We start from the raw sequence: 12,311 nt of genomic DNA on the forward strand, positions 1-12,311 counted from the left end.
TTGTCTCGTTCCATGACGCAATTATGACTAAGCTTTAGCTGTCAGACAGATGGCATCATTTGCCTCTTGAAAAGCCCAGAAAACAGAGAGTCAATGGTTGTCTGAAAACTATACAGTATCCAGGTCCTCCGGCTGCAGAAATCATCACTCCTCCACAGCTGTGCACGACAGCGGGTGTGAGGCACTTCTGCCAAAATACTGGGGATAGTTTTTGCCATACATGGAGCTCCTGGCCAAACACTCCACTTTGTTCAAACCTCAATGGTACTAGTGCGTTGCGGTGCATCTTCCGTGAGCAGAACTGCAGAATAAGAGGTCGCAGCGAGACGGCAGGGTTGAACAAAAGCATTCGTCAAACCTCAAACAAATGAAAACAAGCCATGAATACTTTTACATCAGCCGTGTATGCACATGCAGGTCATGTGATTAATGAAAGTCATAATTTAATCACTGAACTGGCCTCCACTGTTTACTTTTCCATCCATAATTATGTTTTCAACCTTTCCCAAGACATCTCTCTTTGCCAAATGCATATTTTGAAACTGCACATAAAAGCAGTTGAATTCAAAGGTTTTTTACATGAGTTATTGCATGATGTGTGCATAAATTATGCCCAAAGATTTATATTAAACTTAATTAATTTGGATCTAATAGGCAAGAACTTTGTTATCTTCCTTTTTTGTGTTTACACATCTGATCCATATGTGCATTTGCTAATTTATGTGTAAGCATTCACACAACACATGCCAAGATGAAATGACAACATTACAGTCTGGATGACAACACTGCATCTGCGTGCATCAAATATACAGGAGCATCATTAATCTGCGATGATGATGGTTTGGCGCCTCATTAACAGGAATAATGTTGAATCCATCTTCCTGATGGCTCGGTAACACTGAGGAGAACAGGATCGCTTTTGTTCCCGGAGCAGCAGCAGAACCTGCAGAGCTAGTCAGATTTACGGCCGCAGGTCTGCAGTGTAAAATTACACGTGACAACAAAACGCTCACAGGCATTAAAATATCGAGGGGGGAGACACAGCAGAATTAAAATGATTGCTGTAGAAGTCGTTTTATGGGGGGAAATAAAAATGAGGGAAAGACATACCTCCAGATGAGGACAGTATCAAGTCATTACTGTCGTCCTCGTATGTGTACAAGGCCCTGTGGAAACACAGAGAGAAGAGTGTGCGTTAGTAACGGTGCAGCTTCTGAGGGCCGACAGAGGACATGAATCCAGTCGCCTTCAGTGGTGAAACCTCCGTCAGGAAGTGTGACGGAGCTGTCGCATCTCGTCCTGCTGCTAAGCAGATTATTCGGTTTGATTAATGAATCAGATCGAATAATCTGCATGGATTAGAAAAACACAGACACTTTGAATACCCTGATCCTGAGAACACACAAACAAACATGCACTGACATAATTGAACCTTCAGCTTTAGCTGGACTGCGGTCCGTGTACTTCGCGGCCATCCGTTTTTTGTTTTGAAATGACAAACGGAATACGGAAAACGGATCGTTATCCGTTATCCGATTTCATTGATGTGTTTGAAAATAAAAATTGGGAATTAAAACAGGTCCGTGTATCTTTTGGTCATTGGATTTTTCCATCAGGAGTGGGAATCAAAAAACAAAAAACGATTGGTTTATTTGATTTTCCTTTTAAAACAAAAAACAAATATTGAATTACACTGCATTTTTTCTTTTTCTGTGTTAATATGATTTAACAAAGATTCAAAATACGCTTTTATTTTCGTTTTCTATTTCATATAAGAAAAATGAAATTACTAGTCAACAGGAACGAAAAAAACGAACCAAAAATAACCGTTTATTCATATTCAGTGCAGTGTTTGGCGGGTGTGCTTGTGAGAAGCGAAAACTCTTTTCTCTATTTCCTATTCGTTTCCAAGGATACTGAAAACAAGGATTGGACAAATGGGGGGATTGCACATGCGCAGTAATAAATGAAGAAAGTTGTTTCTGGTTCTTTTGTTGAACAGATTGAAAATTAACAGTTTTAGATTTTTTTAATGTTGAAACAGAAAATAAATCAAATATGAAACCTGGGAGTGAAACATGAGTTTAATCTGTAATCTGTCTTCACTCCATCATGAAACTGCAGTGATGTTGACGGATAACGGATAACGATCCGTTTTCCGTTTTTTATTATCAAAACAAAAGATGGGAAACTGATTATTTTGGATTATTTCTCTATTTTTATTTTGTCATTTCTTTTTTTAATATTTTTTTTATCACCGATTTTTTACCCATTTCATCACCCAGTGCTCATACCTAGACAGTCCTTGGCATTGTTCCCCTCTGCCAACCCAGGGAGGGCCCTACACTGAGCTCAGGTCTCCTTCTTATCCTGAGGAGTGATGGACCGCTTCTTTTCACCAGACAGGATGAGGATTCTCCGGCCGAACGTAGCGCGTGGAAGGATCACGTTATTCCGGCCAGATCCTCCCCACCCCATCTGGCGCCCCGGTTGGCCAGAGGGGGCATGTATAGCCCAGGACTGTTGCATGTTTTTGTGAGGGTAGCTCACATTAGCTACCCAAGGGAACACGGGGAGAACATACAAACTCCACACAGAAAGGCCCTTTCGCCAACCCCACCCAGGGTGTGGGCACTGAAGTCATGGGAGAACTAACACGCACTTCAGCGCCCACAGCGTCCCCGGCGGGAATCGAACCCAGGACCTTCTTGCTGTGAGACGGCCGCACTACCTGCTGCGCCACCGTGCCCCCTTATTTTGTCATTTCAAAACAAAAAACGGATGGCCGCGAAGTACACGGATCGACTGCAACCTTCAACATCACTTTTTAAAAACGCGCACAAAAACACGTTCCGACTTCCAGGTCTAAATGTGCGCCAGCGTCCAATTGGTGAAGAGCACACATCTGCCCACGCACACCCCTGAACCAAGGTCACATGCAGGTGACAAGAGATTACAGTTTAGTCTGTGTCCAGATTGAAACTCTTTCACTGGAAAAAAAATAGAGAAAAAAGAAATCCATTAATCTGTAGATCAGGTTGAAAGTATTCCAACAAAAGCGCGAGGCGCAGCGGAGCCGCCGTTGCTTTGACACTGACACCGCCACTGCAGTTTGTCCCACGGTGGCGCCAGGACCGTCTCAGCCATCGCACATCTGTTAAACTCCTGCAGTCAGGATCACGCCCTCGGGCTCTCTCGTATTTTAGAAAAGCAGAAACTCATTTTCATCCAGCTGTCCATGAGGCTTAGATGCTCAGCCGCACGCACAGCTGGTTTTATCAACTTATCCTTTGACAGTCATGTGAGAAATGTGGGAAATACTAAGGTTTTACATATCAGGTTATTCCTTCCTCGTGGATATAAACGTGACCAAAAAGGTGGGATTGCCATGGCAACACTAAACTTCACAGCTAGTGCTTCTTCCCAGCCATCTCCTCTAGCTCTACCGGGAGATACGGATGCATTATCAAGCCAACTGAGGATTATAACACGAAATTAAATATTATAAAATGAGCACATTTTGCTTGCAAGCTTTTTTTAAATGTATACACAGCAAAAATGTTTTCAAGTGACATGTTGAGTGCCGTACCACATGACTATCGTGACTATCGTGACAATTAATCTCCAATTCCATGCGTCACAAAGTCGAGGTTTAGTTCCTTTAGCTTGGCTGCTTTTCATGACTTGGTAGTATTTAAATAAAAAAAAATAATCATTTTTCACAGAACAATGTCATTGTTTTTAATCAAGTCTCATTCTTTGTCATGAATTCTTTTTAGCTTTCTGATCCTTGTATGTTTTATGTTTGTTTGTTTCTTGTTTTGATATGTTTTTATTTTTTTTGTAAAGTTACTTGTCCTTGTATGTATTTTCTTTTATATGAAACTGAATTTATTTTTCTGCTGCTATCTTGACCAGGACTCCCTGGCAGAAGAGATATTGTATCTCAATGGGACTTTCCTGGATAAATAAAGGATAAATAAAAATAAAAAATAAATACAAGTATAATGCATTTCAAAAAGTTGAAATGGACTTGAACCTGCAGTGAACTGTTTGCTGTCTCTGTAAAGTACATTTACTGGTTTTTTAGTTGTAAACTGATTTGAAGGGCATGGCAGAGGCCTGAGTCCCTCGACCCCTGCACAGGAGATCCCACGGCTCTTTCCCTTTTCTACACCCCTCTCATTTGAGCGAGAGGTTGCAGGTAGGAGTTAAAATTATATAATTATGGTTCTAAATTAAAATACATGGTATTGCTATGGATTGTGTCACTGCTAAGTTTTGTGCATATCACAGAGGCAGAGCTGCTGGAGCTGTGGCTTCTCTTACCAACTGTTTTGGTTTAATTCTTCAGCAGGAAATTTCCACTTCCATAAACTAACCAAGAATACATTTGACTAAAACCATCAAAAACCCTCTCCTACCTGCTAATCAGTTCCCCGTCAAAGTACATCTTGTGTATATCTCAGGCTTTCAAAGAGCATCAGTATTTGACTCCATGGGGATGAGAGCATATAGGCTTTATTAAAAACCGGGAATGATATCTATATTTTTTTAACCACATATATAATGATGATTAGGGCTGGGGATCGATTCAAATAAAGAATCGATTCGATTCCGATTCTTAAGATTCAGAATCGATTATCACGCTTTGATTCGATCCAATTCGATCCGATCCGATATTGATTTGGGTTACTGTTAATAAAACTGTTTTTTCAGCTGTTGCATGAATTATATGACTGTCTAGTTATGCAACATATTAATACTAGTATTATATTGAGATTCAACAGCAAGTATTGGCAGCTAATGATGCTGTAAGGACCAGGCAGAATTGTCAAACAGATCCAGGGCAGCAAACAGAGGAGGAAAGAAATCGCTTTTATTTTTTCCCCATTTATGAGAATTTGGTTTTTAACATTTATGCAAATGTAACCTCAAGACAGTATATAAAGCAAAGAAATATAGACAATTTATGCAATTATAACTGAAAACTTTAATGTTTTCATACCTTTAAACATATTTAAAGGCAAAAACATGGCACCAGTTATTCTCGTGTCCAACAAAATATTCCTTTTTTGGGCATAAACAAAAAAGTACCAAAAGTTGTAATGTAATGATGAATTTTTTTTTATTTTTTTTTAAATTGATCTTTAGACATATGAATCGATTTTTAGGAATTAATATGAGAATCGATTTAAAATCAGAGAATCGATCTTTTCAACACAGGCCTAATGATGATATAATGTCTTGAATAACTTTAAATACAATAAAAAGGGATTTGTTGTTTACTGGTCAAATTTGTGCTTTCCTTTTGCACAATGACTCTAATCTGCGTGAAAATGAGATATCCAAGTGAAGGGTGATTTGTTGATATCCTGACGCCTGTTGCTGGTATTAAAGTGTGTGTGTGCACGTGGTGGGGATTACCAGCCCGGCTGAGCCCACATGATGTCACTGTGTTTCAGCTTGAAGCTTTAGTTTGGCTGCTGTCTGACTTCCTGCTGACCTCAGCTCGCCTCCCTCCACGCCGTTTTACAGAGTCACTCTGCATATTCTCTCCCCTCGCGCGCTTTCTGCTCAAAGCATCAGCAAAAGCCCCCTTTGTTCCACTCAGCTGTGTGTCTTCAGTCCTCTTTATCCTCGCTTTTGTTTTCTCACCAAAAAAAGCATCATATTGGGTGAACGCAGTCAGCAAGTGCACAGGAATGTATATACACATGTACGTGAAAGAAAGTAAACACATTTTCAGTGCTGATCGTTTTAGTATGAGGACAAAATAAAATGTCACCTGGACTTTACCTGTTCTTAAAATTAGGCAAATACCCCATAGATGAACATCTACAGGACTGTCTCAGAAAATTAGAATATTGTGATTTTCCATAATGCAATTACAAAAACAAAAACGTCATACATTCTGGATTCATTAAAAATCAACTGAAATATTGCAAGCCTTTTATTATTTTAATATTGCTGATTCTAGTTACAGCTTAAGAAAACTCAAATATCCTATCTCAAAAAAATTGAATACTCTGGGAATCTTAATCTTAAAATGTAAACCATAATCAGCAATATTAAAATAATAAAAGGCTTGCAATATTTCAGTTGATTTGTAATGAATCCAGAATGTATGACATTTTTGTTTTTTTTAAATTGCATTACAGAAAATAAAGAACTTTATCACAATATTCTAATTTTCTGAGACAGTCCTGTATTTAGCAGAAGTCACCACTAATCTGTAGCTTGTAGAACACGTTTAGCAAAAATAGCTGGACTTAATCAGACTCCCCTCAACACCTTGTTTCTTTTCTTTTCCGGCCCCTCTGTTTTGCATTTGCTGGTGAGTTTGGGATCAATGGCCTGTTGCATGACCCAATTTCATCCAAGCCTTAGGTGTCTGACAAATAGCCTCAAGTTTGACTCTAGATTACAAAATGCAAAGAATTCATGGGCAGAGTGCCCTTGTCCAAATCAGCATCCCTCCACCACCGTGCTTGGCAGATGCTGTGAGGTGTTTGGTGATTTCAGCTCTCCAGAAGGAGTCAGATTAACTGCATCACTCCCTGGTGGATGGTTTCAGTACATGTCAAAAGCCACACCTCCTCCAGATTAAATAAACAATGTAACAGAAAAGCACATTTTCCACTCGTATCATATTTTGACCTCACGTTTGCAAAGTTGGAGGTTACAGTGATGACTACTACGACGAGTACTGCTACTTCTACAGTAACTAAAGTAACAAAAGCACGGAAACGCCTCCAGCGAGAAAGTCAGGAAATGAAAAGATGGCAAATATTTTATTTTTTTTAAATAGCTTAGAGAAAAAAGGATGAGAATGAAAAGGAAGAAGTGTTTAAGATCAAGAGAGTGATAGAGAATGAGTGAGTCTTGGTCTATAAATAATTCCCTTTAAAGCAGACAGCTGTTTATTATTCATATAAAGTCCTCGTGACCTAGAAACATCTCTGAGTGTGTTGGTGTGAGTGCAGCTGAGGGGGAAGAGACGGAGAGAGACGAGAGGAGAGAAGAAAGAAAGAGAAGACGGGGGGAGATGAGATGGGATGAAGGTGAGACAGGATGAGGGAATCAAGGAGGGGAAGGAGGAAGATGAGTGGACAAGAAAGAAGATTGCAAAGGGACGAAAAGTAAAAAAAAGGAAGAAAGGGGAGTGAAGGAAGAACAAGCAGAAAGACGGCATGAAACGCAAGATGAAAATTGGAAAATTCAGCTAATCAACTTATAAGATTCAACCCAGAACATCTTCATCAGCGAGCTGCCTCTGTCTCTGTACGTCCAATCAGAGCAAAGCTCTGGCCCCAAACAGTCACATTTACACCGTCACACACGTCCAGTCTTATTCAGAGCAGTGTGAACGACGGACTGCCCTTTCCGTTCTTACGGTGGGTAGAACGGTACACAACAGACAGTTAGCTCACTGACAAAACCTGAGGAAGGAGTTCAACAATGCCGTCAGCAGACACTAACCCGATGAGACACCAAGTACCTGCTTCCCTTCAGTGTCTGTTTCATTCTATAAATCCTCTGAGCTGTGGCCTACGGTGAGCGTTTTGTAAACTTTCAATTCATTCACGTTTACACGCATTTGTTACGTACACCCAGTACTGGAGTTGAGGGGGGATGAGGGGGATGGCATCCCCCCCTGAAATAAAAACGGTCAAAATCATCCCCCCTGTAAAACTGCCATCCCCCCTTTCCATCCCTTATGTCATTTCATCAATGAATGTGGTTTTACTGCTATTTCAACATTTAGAGTCATCACCAGAATAATAACACCAGAAAAATAACTTATTTGACAATTTTCACCTGTTTCAAGTACATTTTCACTTGAAATAAGTAGGAAAATCTGCCAGTTGGATTTATCTTCTTATTACAAGCAAACAAATCTTGTTCCACTGGCAGATTTTTCTACTTATTTCAAGTGAAAATCTACTTGAAACAGGTGAAAATTGTTGTTTTTTCCACTGATGAGTCTTGTTTCAAGTGTAATGAGATTTTTTTTACTAAAATGAGAAATTTTAACTAGAAATAGGACAAATATTCTTGTTAAGATTTTGGGTTTTTGCAGTGATCCATTTTACTTATCCTGTGAAGGACAGAGGCATATTGATAAGTTCAGAAAACTGTTTTTTATGGTTGTGTTTTGATGTATTTGATGTAAGCCCAGTGGATATTTAAAGCTTACAGAAGGCTGCATTTAACTGCTGCTATGTCATTCCTGCAGTATTTCTGCAGGTGTTTTGGTCAGTGCTATTATTTGTAATATATTATTTCTATATTATTTGTGGTGATTCTAAATTGCCCGTAGGTGTGAGCGTGAGTGTGATTGTGAGCATGGTTTGTGTGTCTATATGTGGCCCTGTGATGGACTGGTGACCTGTCCAGGGTGTAACCCCTGCCTCTCACCTAAAATAAGCTGGGATAGGCTCCAGCAGACCCCCGTGACCCCGCAAGGGATAAAGCGGGTAAGATAATGAATGAATGAATGAAAAATATTATTTGTAATCAGCACAAATTATCTGTCCCCATATGATAAAATCCACCATCCCCCCTGATTTTATTTTACAACTAGAGTACTGCGTACACCTTTCTTAAGATCTCACCACAGCATTTCAGTCAAGTTGTGGTCTAGACTTTGACAAGACCATTGCAACACCTTGATGTGTTTCTTCTTTTTTTAGCCATCCTGTTGTATATTTGCTGCTGTGATTGGGACAACTGCCCCGTCCAAGCCTCAGCTATCAGACAGTTGACCTCACACTTGACTCTTGAATACCTGACGTACGGAGTCGTTCACAGGTGACTCAGTCACTGCGTTTCCATGCATCAATAACCCTTTTAAAACCTGAATATTGGCAATAACCCGAATTTGCACGGCCATGTAAACACCAATAACCCTTTTGAATAACCCGAATTTGCTCATATTCCGGTTTTTAAAAACCCGAATCTGACCCCTGGGTTACTCTTAAAACCCGAATATTTGGTCATGTAAACGCCAAACGGAATATCCCAAACAAACGGAACAGGAATTTGTTTTCTGCGCATGCTCTGTTTGCAAGGAATCCTGGTCTTTTGAGTCCAGGAAGTTCTTATAAACACGGAGAAACGCAAGACCACGCCACACTTTTGGAGTGAGGAGGAGACTAATCACTTCATAAATGTAATGAAGGATATGAACATTTTGGCATTTGTAGACGGTAGAAATTACCGGGATAGCAAGATTTACAAGAAGGTGAGCGAAAAGTTGCGCAAAGCAACATTTGTTTTGAATTCGGATACAGGAAGAAGAAGCGGAAAAGACGGGAATTGCGTCATGATGTTCTCCGTGCGTCGCTGGTTTTATCGGGATATCCCGAATGATTAATTACCATGTATATGTACGCATGTAAACGGAATATTCCGAATGTTTCAGCAACCGGAATATTAGCAATAACCAGAATTTTGACTGCATGTAAACGTAGTCAGTGACTGCAGTGTCCAGGTGATGTGGCTGAAAATAAGTCCACATCATCACCCCTCCACCACCATGTTTGACAGCTTTTATGAGATGTTTGTGCTGATGTGCTCTCTTTGCGTTTAACTTATGCATCATGAACAAACATCTTTTGCTCTGATGATACTCTGAAATCCTAAACTGTGCTACCATGTTTTTATAAAGAGAGACAAAGCTTTCTCCTTGCAGCCCTCTCCAAACAAACCCTACCTGCCCAGTCGTTTTCTCAACTACGGTACAATTTCACATTTAATATACACATAAAAGCCAGTTGAGTCTCTGATGTTTGTTTCTCTTTTTTCATCTGAGCATTGTTCAGTCTGACCTGGGGAGCCTGTTGGGAAGATTGTTAACTGTTATTCTTTTGTGAAAAATCTTTTTTCAGTGTAAAATGATGAACTCCAAGTTGTTTGGAAATGGCCATATAAACTTTATCAGAGTGAGGAGCTCAATAGATCAAGATCAATAATGATGTCTCCTTCAGATGGTGAGGTCACCCTAAAAAGATAATCTGCTCAGCATCTCTCCCTCTGATATCTGGAACCGAGGAAAGAAAGGACCGTTTTACCAAGCAGGGACATCGGTTTGTGGAGGAATGTATCTTTCTCCCATCTGGTTGAGGTGCAGGCTTATGAGGGCAAAAGACTTTTCTTTGTTCCAAGTGCAATAAAACCAATTCATTACAGGACTGTCTCAGAAAATTAGAATATTGTGATTTTCTGTAATGCAATTACCGTACAAAAACAAAAATGTCATAAATTCTGGATTCATTACAAATCAACTGAAATATTGCAAGCCTTTTATTATTTTAATATTGCTGATCATGGCTTACAGCTTAAGAAAACTCAAATATTCTATCTCAAAAAATTAGAATATTCTGGGAATCTTAATCTTAAACTGTAAGCCATAATCAACATTTTTTTTTTTTTTTTTTTTTTTTTTTTTTTTAAATTGCATTACAGAAAATAAAGAACTTTATCACAATATTGCAATTAGCCACCGGTTTATTTATCTACTATTTTATCTACCTGCAGCATGAACACCTGTTGACACATTTGTACCTCTTTGTTGGTTATATATCCAAGGTTTCTTGTGTCTACGTGTTGTCACTACCACTGCTGCAAACCACATTTTCCTTGAGGGACAAAAAAGGTCTGACCCGAACCCGAACAGAGGAGAAAATATTACAAAACCGGCTCCTTTACAAGGGTCTTCCTACATTTGGTCCAATCAGATAATTCCTTCAGCAAACGTCTTCAAATGCTTTATTTATTCTTTTTTTTCCTTCCAGGTTTTCTGCAGCAATGATATTGTTTCCTTATTCCTTTTCACAAAGTCCACGACCTTATGTTTTTGTTTGTGACTCAGTGAACGATACACATGAAAACAATGTGAATCACAAATTACAGCCATCACTATTTGTTGACCCATAAATAAACAAAGACAAAAAACAACGCAATGTGCAGTATATACTGTAGGCTATAAAAATCCATATGTGTGTGCACGTGTGCCCACGCTGCGTTGCTGCTTTTGATTATGCTCTAAACTGGAGGTTGAGCAACAGCTTTTCACTGATCTGCTCTCTTCTGTGCTGCATGTGCCATGCAGCGCAGCAACTAAACAATATCCTGAACATTTGGAGTATTTTACTCTGAAACCGCGAGCTACAGTTGCAGAAGACTGATATGCAGTGTCATTATTAAAGTGGCACTGAGAAAAGCTTTAGAGAGGAAATTTACAAAACTATCTTTAAAGTGAATTTCCTTCTTCTTCCTCAGGTCTCTTTCATAGAATCTAGGGCTGGGCAATATGGACCAAAAGTCATATCTCAATATTTTCTAGCTGAATGGCGATACTCGATATATATCGATATTTTTTTCTTTGCCATAATTGGGGTTTCAGTCAGTTTTAATACAAAGCCTCGTGCCAAATGTCACACAGGTACCTTTATTAACAGAGGTCTGCACAATATCAAAATGTATAAAACAAATGAAATAAAAATAAACTGCCTGCATATATAGAATAAAAATGCTTCTTGAATAAAATAAAACAAATATCCCTTTCCTGCATAACAATTAAATTAAAATACACAATTAATACAATGTAGACAGTAACAGGCAGACTTTTCCACTGAGGTTGACAGTTGTGCAAATAACAAAACATTTGTGCAAATCTCAAATAAAACATTCAAGTCAATTTGTCACAAATAAGCTATATCAAAATCAAAAAAAAAAATAATAATAATAATCGATATAAACGATATTGTCTCGTACCATATTGCGTTTGAAAATATATCGATATATATTAAAATCTCAATATATCGCCCAGCCCTAATAGAATCCATTAATCTGTCAGCAGCTAAAAATACCAGCTTCACTTCTGAACAAATAACCAGCCGCTTTCCTGTAACACGTGGAGACTGTTGACCCGAGTCACATTGATGCATGTCAGCATTGCATCGTTGTTTGGTTGATGATCTGCTCCTTTAAATTCTGAAAATAACCTCCAGAAGGAACAGGACAACCTGGAGTGAATGACCAGGTACGTCTCACAAACATCCTGTTTCCCCATTAAAGAGATGTACAGGACAAGCAGAGAGGACAACCGTTCAATAAAGGACCCAACCCCGACCCCCACACCTACAGAGAGGCTCACCATGGCAACCGAGCAGCATCCCCCATCAATATCTCAGAAGTGTGTGACCTGAGGGTAGGGACAATGTAAAAATGTGATACAGGAGAGCTGAGGAGGAGCAGCAGTGACTCACACCTGAACTCTAACCCTCACATTAGAGCTCGTCCTC

At 39.3% G+C, this 12,311-nt stretch overlaps 2 protein-coding genes across 3 annotated transcripts in view; one reads left to right on the top strand and one right to left on the bottom strand.

Moving 5' to 3' along the window:
* The window catches only part of grk6 (G protein-coupled receptor kinase 6), a 275,750-nt gene that overhangs the window by 197,225 nt on the left and 66,214 nt on the right, over positions 1-12,311 (top strand). The gene's annotated exons all lie outside the window — the stretch shown is intronic.
* The window catches only part of LOC133460049 (drebrin-like), an 84,612-nt gene that overhangs the window by 42,021 nt on the left and 30,280 nt on the right, over positions 1-12,311 (bottom strand). For both annotated transcript variants that reach the window (XM_061740549.1, XM_061740548.1), the window contains exon 2: positions 1,111-1,166. In XM_061740549.1, coding sequence (XP_061596533.1) covers positions 1,111-1,166 — 56 coding nt within the window. The remainder of the gene's footprint in view (positions 1-1,110; positions 1,167-12,311) is intronic.

This window comes from Cololabis saira, chromosome 14 (assembly GCF_033807715.1).
Source record: "Cololabis saira isolate AMF1-May2022 chromosome 14, fColSai1.1, whole genome shotgun sequence".
Lineage (NCBI taxonomy): Eukaryota > Metazoa > Chordata > Actinopteri > Beloniformes > Belonidae > Cololabis > Cololabis saira.